This window comes from Podarcis tiliguerta (genome assembly GCF_965153285.1).
Source record: "Podarcis tiliguerta genome assembly, chromosome: 6".
NCBI classification, from domain to species: Eukaryota; Metazoa; Chordata; class Lepidosauria; order Squamata; family Lacertidae; genus Podarcis; species Podarcis tiliguerta.
The window spans coordinates 77825639-77846498 of NC_139539.1; the positions used below are offsets into that span (position 1 = coordinate 77825639).

General features: G+C 41.6%; 1 protein-coding gene and 1 long non-coding RNA gene across 3 annotated transcripts; one reads left to right on the forward strand and one right to left on the reverse strand.

The window, feature by feature from the left end:
• Positions 1–239: 239 nt before the first annotated feature.
• SLC25A24 (solute carrier family 25 member 24) lies at positions 240–20854 on the reverse strand. 2 transcript variants are annotated; one of them, XM_083445222.1, is made up of 10 exons: positions 20631–20854; positions 17128–17254; positions 15973–16060; positions 15056–15167; positions 12917–13075; positions 11314–11463; positions 8756–8863; positions 7396–7563; positions 4444–4594; positions 240–3558 (listed from the first exon to the last, which is right to left on the reverse strand). In XM_083445222.1, exons 1-10 carry the CDS (start codon positions 20814–20816, stop codon positions 3380–3382), a joined length of 1428 nt encoding a protein of 475 aa, XP_083301348.1. In that variant the 5' UTR covers positions 20817–20854; the 3' UTR covers positions 240–3379. The 2 variants fall into 2 exon arrangements, with proteins under 2 accessions (XP_083301348.1, XP_083301349.1); XM_083445223.1 differs by lacking the exon at positions 20631–20854 and adding an exon at positions 20179–20306.
• LOC310679690 lies at positions 10168–17810 on the forward strand. The gene is made up of 2 exons (XR_014512477.1): positions 10168–10970; positions 17564–17810. It is a non-coding gene; the product is annotated as an uncharacterized lncRNA (long non-coding RNA).
• Positions 20855–20860: the final 6 nt, after the last annotated feature.

Genomic DNA, 20860 nt, shown 5'->3' on the forward strand with positions numbered 1-20860 from the left:
GGAGCTCACCCCATCATGGGGATTCAAACTGTCGACCTTCTGATCAGCAAGTCCAAGAGGCACAGTGGTTTAGACCACAGCACCACCCTTGTCCCTCCAAAATGCCAATACATACAGGTACATACATACATACATACATACATACATACATACACTGTCTTGGGTTCCACAAAAGAAAGGAAAGATATAAATATAACAAGTAAATACATTTCCAGCTAGTTACAAAGCAACTTCACAACTGCATTACAAAACATTGTTTATTATAAACAGATCAATTTAAAGGTTATAAAAAGCATTCACCAAGTAAGTCACCCAAGAAAACACAATTAGAACCTTGTTCTTTTTAGGCACAAAGTAAAGGAATCAGATCTGCACCATATCATGCATTCTTCCAACAAAATAAAACACCATCACCGACATTCTCGTAAGTGCACTTATATGAAAAAAATGACTGAGACTGGTTCACATACTGGTCATGTCATCTTAAAATTACAAACAATATAGGCATACATAGTATAGCTTACAGTTGGGTTTTTTAAAAAACAACAATAGGTGATTTAGAAAATCACATTTACAACAAGCAAATGCATAACAGCGTGCAATACAAGATTACAGAGTGCTTCTGCTGAATTAATTCTTTGGTTTTGATCAAGTGCAAAAAGAGTGAAGGCTTCTATCATGGGACAGATTTGCAACCTAAAAAACCACCCTGCCATTCATAAAGGATGGGCACAATCTACTGGAAACCACCTACCAAAGCTCTATTACAACAACATGATTTTTAGATTGTGCCCATAGTTACATCAAAAAGTTCATTAAAGACAGCATTCTGCATAGCAAACAATTGAAAAATGGATTGCTACTCAAAAAGTGCAAATATGGGTTCTCCATGGTGGGCTATATTATTTGGAGTTCAGATCAGCTTCTCAAACCAGTGAAAAATATGGTTGGATCCCCCAGCCCATTTGTGAAATCTTTGAGGGGCTAGAGGCTGAGATTATCTGACTAAAACAGAGAAAAGATAGCATTATGAAGGAAAAGAAAACCACTTCCTCTATCTTTATGGTTCCATAAATCAACATAATGCTAATGCAAAAGGAAGTGTGCCTAGTACAAGCTTACAAAGCCATCCTACTAACATTGAGAAGTTGGTAAAAGGAATACAAATCAAGGAAGTGAGGACAATGGTAGTGATATGATTTAGGCTATTTCTAGGGACAGTTCACACTATCAAATTGCTCCAATTGAACACAATCAAGAAAAGCTAGCATGAACTGGGTTATATAGTGGGGAACTGCAACCATCTCTGTGATAATGGTTGCAGAGAAGAAGTACAGCTATGAAAGATCATGGAAATAGTTGCCACCTTCCTGGATGTACAACAGCAGTAATCACTGACCTCTCTAGTCATGCAATGTCGTAAAGGAATTGGCCCCTACTGACTCCTCCAATTGACCTTGGATTAGCTCCTTTGTATATGCTCAGAGGATGGGTTGTTCAAGAGAAGCATTGCCTCCCACACCACATCTACCTCTTAGAACTGGTGTTGGAAGCTTCAAAGACCAAAAAAACCAGATTATTCACTTTAGTGCAATTTTCCATGCCATCCTATCATGCTCAAGTTTTATAAAAGAGAAAGAGAATAAGTAGACCTTGAAGAAGCAGATATGCTTCTATGACAGTGGGGAGCATCTGCAATTGACGTGATTTTAATGTGTTCAACATGCAGCAGCAGAAAACATTAATTTCACGGATAACTGAAATATACTCTTAAACTGAGGATCCGTTCAATAAGATGTTTGTGCTTTAAAAGATATTGCAAGGGAGGCATGCAGGAAGAGTCTTCTCAGCAATCTGTTCTTGCATGCCCAGCTTGACTGATAAGCTCAGTGCTTGCCATGCATTTCCTTACAGTCGTTCTACTGATTTAAGCTGTGATCCTAAATACCATTACTAGATAGCAAGTCCTACCAAACCTAAGAGTGACTTATTTCTAAGTAAATAGACTTAGGATTGCAGTGTTGGTAACTGGATGGCAAAGTTCTTTATTGCCATCATGAACTGGTTTTTCTCAGCCAGTCTACTCAGTTATTTGATTTGGGTGCTGAGAAAAGACAGGGAGTTTTCCATTATCAGTTGTCTCCACTATTAAAAAAAGGAACAGCGTTCCATCAAGGAGGCCAGGTCTGACCTCCAGAAATACTAATAGAAAATTTGTGGTTGCCTGTAAGGCTGCACAAGTAATCCCACTCCTGCTCTTTTGAATTGCGTTTTTCAACCTTTTCAACCTTCAGCCGGTGTTACCAGCAGGAAAACACTGCACTTTCTTACTAGTAATACCTGCATAGGGCCAAAGACTTAATGGTTGAAACATTCCAAGACAAGGAAGAGATAATGAAGAATCAGTTTAAAACATTAAAAAAAAAATAATTCTGAAACTGCGCACTGTTCTTAAAAGGTGATATGGCTTTCCCTAAAGGCAAGTTTTCTGCAGCAATCAAACAAGGGCATCAAACAATGCTCTGGGCTTTTGGTACGAACATTTACAAGTTACATGGACAGTAGCCCAGAGCACTCAAAATGCCATGAGACACTTAAAATTTGCATTCATTTCTAACTGAAGTATTTGACCAATGCATATCATCTGCCGAGAACTTCTCCTGTCAGTCACGACTAAGTTCCCACTGAAAGAAAAACGAGACTTTTCCTAGCCGTGACTAATAGCTCCCAATGTTTTTAAAATGGGACTTAGTCAAGACTAAGTTGTTCCTTAATATTTTAAGTTAACAAGGGAATCTAATGTATTCAGGAACAGCACCGTGGCATTCTGTTTGTCTCTGCATTGCTGCCTATGCCTTTTTAAAGTTCACCCAAAAAATAAAATATTAACTATATTTTAACAAGCCAATTTCCCTATTGCAGAATATAAACACAAAGGAGAGTTATATTTCTGGTATGTAAAAGATGGGACAATCCACTGACCAACCAAATAAAAATCCTAATAATGCAGGATCAGCTGCATAAAAATATATATTTAGCTCAGTAAAATATATTTTAGAAAAATCAGAAAATTACATTGACTAGAGATTCATTCTTTAAGATCTTCCATCACTCAGCTCAGCTAGCAATTGAATATTTCTTGATTGTTAAGATTTGGGAACCTGAGGTTGTCGGATTTGGTGTTTTTAAAAAAGATACCTGGCTTACAGCTGTTTCGGGAAAGTGGGTCTTCTTCTGCTTGCCTGAAGAGATCCCTACAAGATCTGTGCAGAGAAGACTTGAATCCAATGGTAAACATGAATAAATTTAGCACCCAATGTGGTTTCATCAGGTGTGCATATTCTGTAATAAACCTCTATTTTTCTTCCCTCCTTTCCTCTCATGCTATCCCCAAGTTCTCCTTCATCTTTTCATATACCACGTAACTGATGCTGACAGCAGGGAGCACCTTCATGAAGTTAGGGGCTATGCCTCTGTACAGTCCCAGGACTCCCTCCTTAGCAATAATCCTTTGGAAGAGACCGACCATGGATAACTGAGGGCCACTTTCTACCATGGCTATGGAAAAAAAGGAGAAAGAAAGAGACACGTATTACTTAAAAGTATCATTTTAAAAGTATTCTAAAGTTAACAAAGAATAGAATGTGTTTTTCATGCACTCAATCCTTCGGTAGCGTCAACATTCCAGAAAGAGGTTCGCTGCCTCTTGTGCTGCTTGTGTGAAGAAGGCAATTGTCTCGAGCAGCTTTTGCCAATGCAGTGTCCCCCAGATGTTTCAATTTACAGCTCCCATCAGCTGCAGCCAGCAGTGTCATGCTGACTGGGGCTCATGAAAGTTGTAGTCCAAAACGTATGGAGGGCACTATGTTGGCAAAAGCTGGTCTGGTGCATTTGAAAAGGGTGGCTTAATTCTCAGAAGTAAAGTAATTGCTGATAGCAGGTAGTCTAGAGAAGAACCTACCAAGAAAAAAAGGAAAATGTAGCCAAACTCTTGGTGGGCAATAGCACCTAAAGTATTAAAGCCTTGGTAGCTTGCTCAACAGGGACACGGGTGGCGCTGTGGGTTAAACCACAGAGCCTAGGACTTGCCAATCAGAAGGTCGGCGGTTCAAATCCCCGCGACAGGGTGAGCTCCTGTTGCTCAGTCCCAGCTCCTGCCAACCTAGCAGTTCAAAAGCACGTCAAAGTGCAAGTAGATAAATAGGTACCACTCCGGCGGGAAGGTAAACGGCATTTCCGTGCACTGCTCTGGTCGCCAGAAGTGGCTTAGTCATGCTGGCCACATGACCTGGAAGCTGTACGCCGGCTCCCTCGGCCAATAAAGCGAGATGAGCGCTGCAACCCCAGAGTTGGCCATGACTGGACCTAATGGTCAGGGGTCCCTTTACCTAGCTTGCTCAACACAGGTGAACAAGCTCCTATACCACAGACACCAACACTCACCTTGAGCCTGCATTCGAGTGCGGATGAGGGCAAGAGGATAACTGGCTAACTGGCCACATGTACTGGACGCGGTACCACATGCCAGCAATACAAGTACACCAGGGTTGGCAGAGTCTGTTGCATATTTTTCTAGCCAGTTCTTCTTCAAAGCCTGCCAAGAGAACATTGATGCAGTTAATTGAACTTTACCTTAAAAAAAACCATAATGGCCAAGTATTCACATGAGAAACATGTCAGGCCAATTCCTAAACTCACTATCAGCATATTTTACAAGTGCATATTAGTCCATGAGAGGCGGGACTGACTCATCTCTTTCCAAGCTGACAGCACAATCCTGACCATGTCAAGTCAAAGGTAAGTCCTACTGAATTCAGCAAGCCTTACTCCCAGGTAAGTGGGGTTAAGGATTGCAGCCTAAATTACTTGTAAGATTTTATAGTCATGCCTGCAGCGTAATGAATGAAGTAATAAGGGGTTTCATAAGCACTGGGAAGCTATGGAACATGTTAATTATCACCTGTAAAAATAAAAAATCAGTTATGTAGATGGGAGAGAAATTAGACTTAAGTACACTTGTTAGTGAAGCTGGTGCAGGTATTACAGAACAAGAAAGCACGACACCAGCTAATCAGAGTTAGCATAATAAATGGCTGACAGGTAGCAAATGCAGAAAACAGCAGTACAAAATTATTTCAGCATGAGGCATGCTTAAATGTGTTAAGATTAATGTATTGCAGTTATAATGAGAGGAGGCTGCTTTATAAATGACAGCAGCTGTGGCGCATGAACCTCAGAAGGCAGCAGTGTTAGAGAACTATTTCTAGTTAGTCTGTTTGCTAACACCTTAAAAACCTACACATTTACTGTGGCATAAGCTTTTGTGGAGTAGACCTCACTTTAGCTTTGTCAGGGTCTTGCTGTGCTAACAGCACTGTTCAAACCCTGTAAGTGTGGGTTTCACTGAGTTACCCAGGGCTAACAACAGCCAGGGTGTTTATTATTGGTTTGTTTTCATTGTTCCTTATATAAACTGACATCTGAGATTAATGGATTTGAACAAGCAGTCTCCTACACCCATTCTTACCCAGTTAATCCCTCTCTACACTCTCCCAGCTGTTAAAACTTCCCAAACACCATCCCACTATTCCACACATCCTTCAACTTACCTTAATATCTCATGCACCAAATAGTCTCTTCCTCAGACCCCACTAAACTTAAACCCCAACCTTACATTGGCAGATACCGTGCCTGTGTGCATACACGTGCACATGTTAGAAGGGTTTGTAAAAAGTCTAAGGATTGAAATACAGAACCCAAATATATATAAGATATACTTCCCTTGTTTGGAAGCCACTGTGATCATCATTTACCAGGATTGCATGTAAGCAGGAAACAATGGCTAACAATGGCAGATCTGATTTGTTTTGCCACTCAAGAAGAAGGAACGAGTGAATTGGCAGTAAAGGAGATGCATGCACACAATTCATGTATAGCTTGGCTCATTAACCCAGAACGTGATCATGTGAACCTGGCTATAGTATTGACACCAAAAGGAGGAGAAATTACTTTTTGCAATTAGACTCGCTAAATAATTCTGGTTCAGCGACTTCACCCTTTCATTACAAAATTAAAAATACATGATTTTGCCGTGCTGAGATCTCTGCTTGCTGAAAAGTGGAAACAGCAAACGTTTAGACAGCTATTCAGCAGTCAATCTACATTACACCCTACAGGCTCACTTGTATCACTGTGCAGGCCAATTGTTATCTCAGTAAATAATACTTGTTTGTCTGGTTTCCAGGCATATTAAACTGAGTTAAAATAGCTAGAAATAGCACCTGTTGAAATCCTACCTGGATTGTACTTCAAACTACAGGTGGGAGAGTGCATGTTTGAATGCTACCACACATTTTTAAAACTTCCTGAATACAGAAAACTAGCATGCCCGGGGGGGGGGGGGGATAAGCTAAAAAAATTCTTCCGGTTTGTCTTTAGATGAGGAATCCAGTCAGACATGCAGCCTCTCTGTTAAGAGTTCAGAAAGGACTATATCACATATTGTTCTGCACATCTGAATCAGTTCTTAAGAGGGTTGTGACAGAGAATGGTCACACAACAATAGACCTATGTCCCTGCAGGAACAGTCATTCAGAAAAAGATTTAATGCATATAATGAAGGTTACATCAGATTCAGGTGTAAATACGTTTTTACAGGATTCACTAGGCTAATGAATACCCAAGCAGTAGTGAAACAACAACTACACCAATGCAACGCTGCAAATACACAAAATTATGCTGAAGGTTCAATTATTATTAAGGTTATGTAACACACAAATATCAGGTTATGCTTGGCACCAACTGGCAAAGTATTTACAGTGGTTCCTCGGGTTACATACACTTCAGCTTACAGACTCTGCTAACCCAGAAATAGTACCTTGGGTTAAGAACTTTGCTTCAGGATGCGAACAGAAATCATGCTCCGGTGGTGCGGCAGCAGCAGGAGGCCCCATTAGCTAAAGTGGTGCTTCAGGTTAAGAACAGTTTCAGGTTAAGAACGGACCTCCGGAACGAATTAAGTTCTTAACCCGAAGTACCACTGTACTTGGGAGTCATCCTTCTAGGAATGTGTTGAGCTACTCCAGAGTAAATAGCTTGGAGAATGGAACCTAAGCGAGTGTTTTATTAATCACAATTTAATTCCATTTATATCCTGCCTTTTGTCCAATGAGCTCAGGGTAGTACACACAGGGATTAGTCCACTTCATCTACACAACAACCAGATCAGTGAGGCAATACCTGGAACAAGGTAGTCAAATGAGCTTTGGCAGGCATTGAGTTAAGCAGACATGCGAACCTGGGTCTCTTTCCCCAGTCTAGGCCTAACATAACTATCTATTGTACAATGCTCCTTTAGTTATATTGTCATGGGATATGCCAGTGAACTCCACTCACCTCATAAACAGCCAGATCTATGCCAGCATAAGGAATGATGCCCAAAATATTGGGAATATAACCTTTGTAAAAAGCCTTCACGCCTTCTCCTTTTAAGATCTTCTTAGCACAGTCAAACATTCCAGAGTATTGCCCTGTTTTACCCACAGCCAGTCTGGTCTTTAATACCTAAGGTGGAGAAAAACTGTTGAAGTTGATCAAAATACTGCATTACTAAAATCTGCTATTCACTCTCTTGTATGTATGTATGAATGCACGAATGAGCACAGAGCACACGCGCACACACACATGAGCAGGCGCACACACACGCGTGTGTGCACATGCAGAGAGAAAGAGAGAAACAGAGAGAGCTGTATTACCAAAGTTGGTAGAAGGCACTCCTAGCAGGGGTAGATTTAGGGCTGTGGAAGTGGTGTGCACACAATGGGCACTAAACTCAAAGCTTGGTAAATGAGGCACTGGGCTTTGGGAAGGAGGCGTGAGGCTCAGACAGGGTCCTAGTTTGTGCTTATCCAGCTTTGGGAAGGAGGTGGGAGGGCTTGGGACCCTGCCTGAGCCCTTGTCTCTCCTTCCCAAACCAAGGTGCCTACTTACCCGCCTTTGGGTAGGGAGCGTGAGAACTGGGGTGGGGGGAGTGCCAAATTTTGGGCTCACACAGGGCGCCATAGTACCCAAGTCTGCCACTGCTCCTAGCTGCTAAGGTTGCCTGGGGCCTCTGATAACAGAGATCCATTGAATACCAACTCGGACTAAGAAGAAGAAGAGTTTGGATTTGATATCCCGCTTTATCACTACCCGAAGGAGTCTCAAAGCTCCTTTCCCTTCCTCCCCCACAACAAACACTCTGTGAGGTGAGTGGGGCTGAGGGACTTCAGAGAAGCGTGACTAGCCCAAGGTCACCCAGCAGCTGCATGTGGAGGAGAGGAGACGCGAACCTGGTTCCCCAGATTACGAGTCTACTGCTCTTAACCACTACACCACACTGGCACTCACTACACCACACTGGCTCTCAATGCTTCATCTTCCTTGATCCTTCTTAATGTCACTAGGAAAATCTCCATGGTCTCAAACAGGTGCCATTCCCAGTTCTGATACCCAAGATGCTTTAACTGGAAATGCTGGAGATTGAACCTGAGCCTTCATGCATGTAAAGTGTGCATTCTGCCAATGATCTAAGATCGCTCTACAGCAACAGGCTTAAAACAGCACTCACCTCTGTTCAAAGATTTGGAAATAACTTTTAAAGAAGTCAACAGAATGCTGACCAAAGTGCTGACCACACTATCTACAAAAAAGCCGCTTCTTAGAAAAAGGATAGATGGTGCATGTTCACAAACAGAGCAGTCAATCCAAAACTGACCTCCATGGGATAAATAGAAGTCTGTGCAGTCGCTCCAGCCAGGGAACCAGATATAAACCTTTCTGCAGTGCCGATCTTTCCGCCTTCATCAACGAACATCTTCTTATACTGAATATTAAAACACAGTGATAGAAAAGGTCACATTCTTCTCCATATAGTCACAAGCAGCTAACAGAACCGCTTAGCAGGATCAAGAACACAAGCCATGTTAGTTTGTGGGAGGAGTTGCTGGTCTACATGGCAAAGTCCTGCACATAGGCAGCTCACTGTCGCCACAATAATGTCTCCATCCCTTGTGTAAATCTCTATGATGGGCTGCTGTTGAGTTTTTTTGACAATGCCAACCATCACCCAACTGAGGACGTGAAGAGAGGCACTTCAAGCGTCTCTTCCACAGTTATAGAGCATCCTATCCTGGAGATTTTTCATCTCTGCCTCTTAATGGGTGAAGACAGTTGTAATGTTTTTATATCAGCACAACAAATCTCATGTTCTTCCAACTGAGCTATCACAGCTCCAATTCCAGAAGTGCGGATGAAAAACACTTTCCCTTTCCAGGACCAGGCTCTGAGGATGCCTGCTCTGTATGTTATAGTAGCAACTTCTGCGAGGAGTGAGATTGACTTGCTGGCACCTGTTATATCACTAAGCCACCTCCTTCGCCACTCCAGAGCAGTTTTGCAACTATTTTTAATCTGTGTATATATGTACAGTGGTGTCTCGCAAGACGAAAAGAATCCGTTCCGGGAGTTTTTTCGTCTTGCGGTTTTTTCGTCTTGCGAAGCAAGCCCATTGACGGAGTAGCGCTATTAGCGCTATTGACATTTTAAGGGCTAAAAACGGCTTTTTAAGGGGGGGGTAGCGGTTTTGCTGCTAAAATGCTTTTAGCAGCTTAGCGATTCAGAATAAGGGGTTTTGGAGCAAAAAAAAAATTCAATTTTTTTCGTCATTTTTCGTCTTGCAAAGCAAGCCCATAGGGAAATTCGTCTTGCGAAGCGCCTCTGCAGACGGAAAACCCTTTCGTCTTGTGGGTTTTCCGTCTTGCGAGGCATTCGTCTTGCGGGGCACCACTGTATGTATATATATGTGTGTGTGTGTGTGTGTGTGTGTGTGTGTGTGTGTATACACACACACACACACCCCAAACCACAAATAAATAAGATTGCAAATCCTTAAATGAAAAATGCACATGCCACTCTTTTTTATTATTATTTAAAATTCCATAAAAAAGAGTCGCCCGCCTGAAGCAAAGCTGATGGCTGAATCAGCACCTGATTCACTGGTCTGTCATTTCAACTGAGAAACTGGGCTTACATCCTGATTAAGAGGCCTGACAAGATTCTTTATTTCCATATTTCTTTCTCTCCAAACCTCAGCATTTTTCTAAAGCCACGTTAACCGCCCCGCCCCCCCAATATCACAGGCAGAATCAGAATTGACTGATTACGGTCAAGCAATACGGACATATACAGCAATAGAGGACATGTAAATAAAAGCAGGTTAAAATTAAACTCTGTAAGATAGAACGCGGTAAATAATACAGATGTAAAGCCTTTGAAATATGTAGATTAAATCCTTAACCACCAGTTTGTGTTAAGACATTGGCCATTAGATTCATTCAGAGCTTGTAGCAGACAGCGCAGCGCAGAGCAAGGAACTTTGTCATCAACAGACATCGGTTTTTTATCTGACCCAGAATTACAAAGCTCGACTTCAGCCATTTTCTCCCTCTTTTCAACATGTGTCAGAAAATATATTTTAGGTTTGTTTGTTTGTTTTTAAGATACCGTTGGGAAACACAGCATTTCTAGTTCAATTTTCAAGCCAGTGTAGTGAGTTGTACCCTAGGTTTACTGCGCAAAGTTGAAATCCCCATTCAGGCATGAAACATGCAGGATGAGCCCCAAGCAAGTCACTTTCAACTGAACTGACTTTGCAATACTGTCGCACAGATAAAATGGGTCTACTCTCTCTGTGTGTGTGTCATCCTGCGTGACTTGGAAGAACGGCAGGATATCTATGTGACTTTTTAAAGCACATTTTTATGATTTAGCTTTCAGAAGTTTGCGATTCAAGGGGAACACTGGTAAGAGGAGAAGGAGGAGGAGGAGGAGGAGGAGGAGGAGGAGGAGGAGAGTTAAAGTTCCATCTCAGGAGGCACTTTCTCCGGCAGGAGGATTAGGATGTTATATAACCTACTAAAGCTGATTCAGAGGTAAATATAACACTGAAATCCATGGTGAGGCCCATCTTACTACAGCTCAGTTAATGCTGACCTTAGAAGAATCCTGGCCATGAAGTGCAGGATGGGCTAATCAACCTTTTGCGATACAAATGCTGACGTAGAGCTGAGGTGACAAGGCTGAAACCCAGCATGTGGTGGTGAACGTTTTAAAGCGCCTTTGAAATCAAATTTAAATCACCCAAGATTTTTTCTTTCTCAAAGGTAAGAAAGAAAGAAAAATAAAACAACTTCATACATTGCACAAACGGAACTTCTTGTGTGCTCAGCTGGCTTTCCTTCATTTCATGCCGATCGCTGTCATTTAACATCTTACCCGTTCATACGCCCAGAACTTAATAGCTGTTTCAGGTGCAATTTTAACAACATTGACACCATTTCCTCTCCAAAGTGAACGGACGCCTCCTTCTTTAACCATCTGCTGCAAGCCACCTTTTATGTTCATTTTCCCCTTTGAGCCATGGACCTTTAGCAAAGAAAGAGAAAACAATTGTTTGATACACATAGAAAGCTGAATTGACAGTATAACACTTCTTTTCTGTCTAAACAGCAATAAAGTGTGCAAACCCTTTAAGGAGGGAGCCATTCCCAATTCTGTGCTAGCTGTTACTTTTCCTGGCTTACACCTGAAACACAGATTAAGGTCTAAACAACATGTTAAGCAAAGTCAAATTCCTCTGCATTTTTAAAATCCCAAATCAGCCTGGGGCAAGCTGTATCTTAAATAGTGAGGGAAAAGAAGGAAAAGCTGTCTAACCCTTTCCCTTCCTGTACTTTTTCAGTTCAAAGCTGTCCTCTTTAAAACAGTTTCTCAGTTGGAAGGTAGAACTTTCACCCTACAGATCAAAATGTAGCTGGTAAGGAGGGAGATTTTGAGAAGGAAATAGCTGGCAGAGAAAGGGTTAACCAGCCCTGCCCTCATTCCACTAATATACAGCCTGAGGTCCTTTCAGTTAAAAACCAAGAATATATGGTCTGAGACTAAGGCAGTTCAAAAATAAATACAACTGCATGCCCATAAAAATACACTGCAGATATTACATTGCCTCCAAATGTGATTTTTTTTTCGGGAACAGATTGCATTCTACAATGCCAAGTCTTCTTGGCATTACATGTGATGAGGACATGCACTGCTTACATGATTTTTACTCAACAGATCTAGCAGTCAAGTAATGGCACTGCATTTAGGGCCGGATCCAATGTTGCAGTTCTGGGGGATTCTTCAGAGCACATTTAGGGGGTATGGGGGGGGGGAGGGAGAAAACAGAAGTTCTGTTTTGCTAGCAGAACAGAAACAACCTGTAGAAAATCAGCAGCAAGATGCGTCCAACATCCTAATGCTGTACTGAGAAGAAGAGATTCCAGACCCAGACCTAAAGCTGCAATTCTATCACACTTACCTACTCTAGTCAACGAGGCTTATCTTTGAGCAGACACATACAGGCTTGCACTGAAAACCCCAGTCAATTATTAAGTCCTTCCTGCATATATTGATGTTATATTTAAATTAACAACCCATTGCAACAAATGCATTTCCCATTTACATAATGACTAGCACTCGTGGGCTCTCTAAAAATAGGTTCCTATAAATAACCTCTTTATGCATGGAGCTTCTCTCAAAAACAGCTGGTATCTCATGATTCAATTTTATTTCTTAGGAAAGGCAACAGAAGATACCCAGTAGGCCAAAGAGGCACAAAACCTGTCAGCCCTGTCCCAGAAGGCCTTGCGTTTATAGGACTCAAACAGCAGTACACGGGGCAAATTACTATAAAAGGAGCAGGCACTTACCCAAATCTTTTTTTAATTCAACATGGCGGCCTGGTCTTCAAAATTAAAAATCGCACCAGGTGTGTTCAACCCTTTGGGTCTGGGTGTCTGGATATGGATCCTGGGGACTAAGCTTTAAAGTAACCCACCTGCATCATGACTTTAAGGCGGTCCAGTGGCGCTGTTCCCGTTCGAGATACTGCACCAGCAACCCCTCCTGACAACAGCTGTCTCCACCACTGCCCAGTCTTTTTCTCCTCTTCTGTGAATTCGTCTGGGATAGTCAAACTGTCTCCAATGTCCAATACCTGTTAAGATGCAAAGCAAAAGAGTTAGATCAGCACCCAACAGCCTTGCCTTTCAACAAAGAGCCCTCATGGTTACAGAGCTCACACAAGGGCAATTCCAAGCAGAAGAGAAAGGAAGCATACGTATTTTTCCCTGACTACATCTGAAACCGTGCAGTCTAAAAACCCACCATTTCAAAAACCGCGCCGTCATCGTTAAAAATGATAGTAAATTTCTGCCTCGTATACTTCTGTAAAAGAGACATGGCATGGGGGCAAGCGTCGCTTTCCAGACACAGTGCTGAAATCCTAATGGCTACAAAGCACAGTTCGACTTTCTTCCCGGCAGCTTTTAAGGATTACCAAGATTAACCTTTTGGCAACTTCCTAAAAAGATTATCAGCCCAGTTACTTGTAATTCATCCAAGTATTTTTATCTCCATTGAATTATTATGTTATTTTTTTATTTATTTTTTAAAAAGACACTCATCTTGCTTTGCAAGATAATCAGTTTGGCAAATCTAGGATTAGTTCGCCCCCCTTCTACCAGATTGCATGATTCAAATATAGTTTATTGGTATTTTTACATGTATAAAACACAATCCTTTCTATTTCAGCAGGCAGGTTAAGCAAGTTGCCCTATGCCTATTTACAGAACTTGATTACCAGTACTTTTTCTTTGTTTTAAACACCACATTGTTGTCTTTCTTATTGTAGGGCAAACTGCTTTTTGACCATCTGTGGTATAAAGTAGTCTATATTCAAAATAAACCTTACCCTGGAGGGCCTCCAGATTTTCTTCACTCCCTGCTTTAAACAATGCAGTAGCACTGGGTTTTTTTTCCATAGGATGCTGCTACAACATTAAAAGTTATGCAACCACATGAACGCAGCCAGTTTGCACAAGTTCTTATCATGGAATTGTTACTGATATGAAACAGTTGAGTTGTGAAGACCAGAGCAATGGTTGTGGGCTTTGAAATGCTGCAGCAGTTCTATGGGATGAACCAACAGGAAATTTGCTACTATGGTGGTCATTTTCATGGTTAAAAGGAATGAATCTTTGATAAAATTACTGAAGGAAAAAAGACAACAATTTTCTATATAAGTAGTTTAAATATAGACTTTCCTCTTCATAATTCACTAACTAGCTTACATTTTGGCACCATGATCTATATAAAAATCTATTTTATGATATAATTCATCAGGCCTCAAAAGACATCTCCAATAAACTGAAGCAGTAATGGGCTTATAATGTACGTATGCTTTTAAAACGTATTTAAGCTACAGTCATAGTCTATCAATAATACTGGTATTTTAATTTTAAATATCAATATTCTCTCAGATTTTACTCATCTTTTAGACACCCCGTCAATTCAAAATGCAGCTGCTCTTAAACTCTGATTCTAACTCTATCAGAAATGGGATGAAATCAAACAGAATTCAGCTTGACAGCCACACTTTTTAACAGTGAATTACAAACTGAGAATCCAGAATTCAGAATGGAAATGTGCATTTACATTTGCAAGAGTTTATTATAACAAACCTATTTTCAAGACTCTTTGGATTACTAGCTAAACCTTTTCTCCTCAGTATTCCAAACCCAAGGACCCGCTTCTATACAAGGTTTGGCATGTTCTAAGAATAATTTTTCTATGCTCTTCCAAAAGAGGATTGTTGCCACCAGCCCCAAACTCTCTATATTTTGAGCCTCCTCCAAAATAGGAGACCTGTTTAGAAGGATGTTCTAAAATAAACATATTTACCAGGTAACCGTTTTCACTGACTTCAAAATGATCCCCCCCCCTACAATAAGCATACATAGAGCCATAATCTTAACAGTAGCAGAGCCACTACAGCTTGAGGGTTACAGTAGCAGCCTAAGACTGGTGGGACCAAAGCATAGCCCCAACATACACTTCTGCTAACGAAACTCATTAGTAAATCCTGCTCAAATTTGTCTGCACTATGACTACCATAAAAAATGGAATGCATACTCACTGTAGAATGTTTCCAGTATCGAATGATTCCTTGAATGTCTGTAGCAGGATTAAATAAGAAATGGTCCCGCCATTCATTCCAATCCACTGACATTGTCCCGTCAGCATCTATGCTAAAAATTCAAAGTGATATAATCAGAATTCTATGCAATATTCAAAACAAACCAACTTCTAGCCATGTATAGTGAAGCTTTGGTTTGTTAAATCAAGTGGAGTTTGTTATGAACCAGAGCTCCTGGTTCACATATGACAACAACATAAGCTTCTAGTGGTATTCAATGAGTTTACAGTTTGTATAAAGGTAAAGGTAAAGGTACCCCTGCCCGTACGGGCCAGTCTTGACAGACTCTAGGGTGGTGCGCCCATCTCACTCAAGAGGCTGGGGGCCAGCGCTGTCCGGAGACACTTCTGGGTCACGTGGCCAGCGTGACATTGCTGCTCTGGCGAGCCAGAGCCGCACACGGAAACGCCGTTTACCTTCCCGCTAGTAAGTGGTCCCTATTTATCTACTTGCACCCGGGGGTGCTTTCGAACTGCTAGGTTGGCAGGCGCTGGGACCGAACAACGGGAGCGCACCCCCCCGCGGGGATTCGAACCGCCGACCTTTCGATCGGCAAGCCCTAGGCACTGAGGCCTTTACCCACAGCGCCACCCGCGTCCCTTACAGTTTGTATATTTGTGTACAAAAAGATGAGGCTTACTCGGGCTTGTTCCAGCTTGAGCATGTCAGGATAAACCATAGTATAGTGTGCAAAGATGGCCAGAGAAGCCATGGTTTAGCTTGTCAACCTAAGTTATGCTTCTAGAAAATAGTGTAAAAGATTATATCAGCAAGACACATATCCCAGTGGGATGAGACTTCAACAGCGGGGAGGTGGCCTCAATGCTACTCAGTTTAAAACAATAGCAGGTGCTGACCTTTGTAGAATCTTTGTTGCTTGTTTTTCTGAAATATCTATACCCAAGATCTTGAGGGACTGAACAATTTCTGAGGCATCAATTACTCCTTTATAAGAGGGAGGGAGAAAAAAGACAAATGAGCTGAAAGGCTCTGCAGCTCCAGGTCACTTGACTCGGACCTTACAGACTTTTAAATATTTGCATGTTATTACAGATAGTCAAGAGAAGAGCACCAGGGATTTGGAAATGGGGAGTTGGTCAGTATACAAACAAACAATATAAAGATGTACGCCAGAAAAAAAGCATCAAAAATACTAGGTACAAGGTCCAGGTAGACGGACCAATGTCTGACTCTGTAATAATAATAATAATAATAATAATAATAATAATAAATTTTATTTATATCCCTCCCTCCCCAGCCGAAGCCGGGCTCAGGGCGGCTAACTACAATAAAATAGTACAACATTCTAAAATCATTTCATTATAAAATTAATTCAAATCAAATTGATGGCAAACATTAGGCTAAAGTTCTGTGACATCTTTCTTGCAGGCCCTGCGGAAAGATGTCAAGTCCCACAGGGCCCTAGTCTCTTGTGACAGAGCGTTCCACCAGATTGGAGCCACAGCCGAAAAAGCCCCGGCTCTAGTTGAGGCCAGCCTAACCTCTCTGTGGCCTGGGACCTTCAGGATGTTTTTGTTTGAAGACCGTAAGTTCCTCTGTGGGACATACCAGGAGAGGCGGTCCCGTAGGTACGAGGGTCCTAGGCCGTATAGGGCTTTAAAGGTTAAAACCAGCACCTTAAACCTGATCCTGTACCCCACTGGGAGTACAGTTTCCTATGTTCCTATGTGGGGAAGTTGGTTCAGAGCAGACAGCAAACTGCAGTTACTTGGAAAAAGCTGATTCATATATTGGTTTATTACATATGACTTTCCAAACCAGCTCATTGACAGTTGTCATTCTTTAATATAAATCTATTGAAAATGTTAATTATATATTGTATTGTGACACTTTTTTGTTTATGTCATGTTTACATTTTTAATGCTGATCTCTTAACATAATTACGTAATTAATGCTTACATTTTATTTCTATGTTGCACTGAGAATTTTAGATTGACTTGAAAGAAATAGACTCCTTAGCACAACAGATATGGTGGAAAATTGGATCCTACCATCATTGTTTTTGTCCAGACTTTTAAAAGCTAATTTCATTTTCTTCTCATGGTCTTTAAGATAGCGTGTAAATTCTTCAAAGTCCAGCTGGCCATCTTGGTTAGTATCTCCAGCTCTGAAAATTTTCTGTTAAAAAAAAAAAGCATATTAAAGAAGAATTAGGAATGGTGCTTATAGTATTTCCAAAACGCATTTCTCCTTTTCTGTACAAATCATTTCTGCACTTTTAGTTAATAGAATTACATACATTTCCTGGAAATGTGGACAATTAAGTGCAAGACAGTAATTAATTTAGCTAAACAGTGTTCTCTTCTTGGATGTGGTGTACGGAATCTTACCACTGGAGCATTACAAAAGTAGCATTCCAGACCGCAGTGATGCATCCCCACGTCCTATTTAACTGGAATAACACTTTCTGCCTGTATCTTTTCATAGGAACTGCTCCAAATGTATTCTGATGTGTTTTACCATGGAGGAAGACCCAATACCTTGCCTGCATTCTGCATCTGTTTGTCCCTGCCCAATTCCCTGATAGCCTTCTATCTACTGGGCTACACAACGTCATTAGAGCGTTATGAGAAACATGAGACTGTGGTTTTTAATGTCTGACATTTTATTTTACTTTTTATTTTGCTGGACGCATATGGGAAGGGTATAAACAATAACATTATGGTTGTTGTTATTATCTCATATGCAAGAGGAAAAAGCAGCCGAAAGGCAATGCAAAGCTGAGCTGTTCTGTCTTGATAGCTGATAACAACGTTCTCCGCCTCTGGCTACTCTGGTGGAATGCTTGTGCTAAAGAATAAATGGGCAAAAAATCTAACATGAAAAAGAACACCATTTCAGCCTCCCAGCATACTCTGCTGCCTACCTCTCAATAGAATCGGGCTGCAAGAAAATTTCTAAATGATTCAAAAAATAAGCAGGCCTAGATATTGTCTCTACTTAAATGTAGCAGTGCCTGGAAAGGAGCTCGGGCAACGCTCTGACTTTCTTTCTTGGAAAAGTACCTATTTAGCCAAATTTAACCTTAAATATTATACCATGTAAACAAAACAACAAAAAATTATTAAAAATGAAGAAGTACGTCACGTTCAGTAGTTTAATTGGCAGCAGGCTGCAGATATGCATAAGAGAATACCTCTTCACACAACTATGTCTTATGGAATGCACTGCCACTTTAAGTGGCAATGGCCACTAGCTTAAATGGCTAACCCCATACACAAGGCTTCCTCAAACTTGGCGCTCCAGACATTTTGAAACTACAATTCCCATCATCCCTGACCACTGGTCCTGCTAGCTAGGGATCATAGGAGTTGTAGGCCAAAAACGAGTCTGAGGAAGCCTGCCGTACACAGATAGCTTTAATGCAGTCATTACTACCTATGCAGCTAGCTGTAATACATGAATTGCTCAAAATAATATGCAGAGAATGTTATTGTTTCCATAAATATGAGCTGCTGCTTTGTGTTAATAAGCCACAAAAGCAAACCCTAAAACAGGTTCAAATGCCAGTATTAATTAGCCTAATGAGATATTTAGGCTACCTTAACAACATACAAATGATGTGCACCTAATCACAGTGGCATCAGGAATTCTATTTTATGAAGAACATCACCGAACAATGACTTAGAGGTACATAACAGAGATTAACCCCCTGCCCCCAAAAAAGCATTGATCATTTTAGGGTTTATTGGTTCGGGTCTCATTCCAGTTGGTTGTGAGCATCTATGTGTAATGTATTTATGTGCTTTAAAACAGAAATATCTTCTACATGCGCATAAATACCTAGATTCAACCATCCTTCCCAGACATACATACATACATACATGTATACTCAAGTAGCTTGTGCAGTTGTTGCTATTATACTAACCATGAGTATACCGCAGATACATTTTTGTCAAGGCCAGTACAACAGGTTTGCTAACAGAAGTTCTAGGAATGCAAGATTCATAGTGATTATGCAGTTCAAAGTAACTGTCTTCCCTAAAGAAACAGGTCCATCTCACCGTAAGGCAGGAGGCCAGGGCATTGAAGGGCAGCAAATTGTTATTTACTTCATTCTTTATTATTATAGTCTCACCACTATGTGGGAACAACATTTGGCTTTTCTGCCTCAAGCAGAACGCATTGGACCATCATTAGTGCTGTCACCCCTGTACGTGGCTCCTGAAACATGAGAACATAAATGCCCTCCCACAGCTGATTCTGGCAGGCATGTTCCTTTTATTCTTAGATCACTAGCCTGTCACATAGAGTACCTGTATATGTATTGTGTAAAATTGCCACAACACAAGTGTCCAAAGTAGCTTACAGGAATGATTAAAAAATTTAAAACAAAATTAAAACAAAAAATAGAGTAATGGGAACAAATTAAAACAAGTCAACAAGAACATCAACTTCATAGAATTTGCTGGAGGCGGGGGATAAATCTTCACAGCACTGTAAAAGGCCTGGAGGAAGGAGGGCAGGTGGACATTCCAGGGGAAAGTTCCTGGCCCCAAATGTAAAAATGGCAAAACCCACACTCACCAACCACCACCAAAGAGATACTTTTAGGAATATGGGAGGAGGTAGTACCAGTCTATTAAGGGCTTTTAATGTCCTTCCTAAATATCCTGAGGAGCGTGAGGCAACAGCACCGGCTTTAAGGCAGTGTGGGTGGTTCCCCTGCAAGCTGGCGGAGTGTAAAATAATAATCATCATCCTCATCATCACCATCCCTATATTTACACAGGTACCTTCTCAAAGTTAGGCCCTGGTCAGACAGGTGTTTGAGTTGCCACAACTGTGATGTAGTGCACTTGACAGCATGCACAGAATGGAAGGTGAGAGGGAGAAGAGCACAAAAAAAGAAATATTGGGCAAGGGGCAAATTATGTCCTTGCTCAGGGCACTATATTAGCGAAGTCCGCCCCTGGAGTGTAACCTAAGCCGTTACCCTTAGGTGTGTTGCCCCATCACCGGTGTTGAAAACAACTCTTGGTCCAGTTGACTCCCACATGTGTACAATAGAAGGCAGGACATCACCTTAGACAGCAAATTACCTTAGGCAGTGCAGATGCTCAGAACTGTATCCTTCTTACCACAGCATAACCTCAACGTGGTAATTTTGTGGCACTGCAGTCAATTTAGTTCGTGTTGTAACTTCTGCTCCAATGGGCATCAAGCCACACAGGCCTATTCAGATGCAGACCAGATAGGCCCTTAGTCATGAATGGCAAACGGATATAGTATTTTAGGTCAATAGTCCATGCTGCACTGACTCAGGCAGGCTGGAATGTAGAAAGGGAAGTTTCTTCTTTCATAAAAGAGGTGGTTTTAAAATCGAATAAATAATAATAAAAAACAGTAATTTACTATTTGCACTATTTTGCCTCATCAAACCACTCGGTTAAACCCTTTGTTTAAGATATCCCAGGGCTTGCAAGGCTGAAACTGGCTTCGGCCCGCCTCCCCTCGCGCCCAGGTTCCAGCCGTCGCCAAGCCTCGCACCCACCTTCTCGGCGTCATCTCCCAGGGGGATGCCCAGAGCCTTGAGTCCGGATTGCAGCTCGGCGATGTCCACGCGGCCGTCCCCATCGCGGTCCAGCTTCTGGAAGAGGTTTTCGTACCGCGGGTTCCTGTCGGGCGCCTCGCAGGCAGCCTCCGGGAGCGCAAACGAGCTTCTCCAGAAGCGAAACATGATGCAGGAGAGAGGAAATGCGTCGGGGGGGGCAGGGGGCAGAG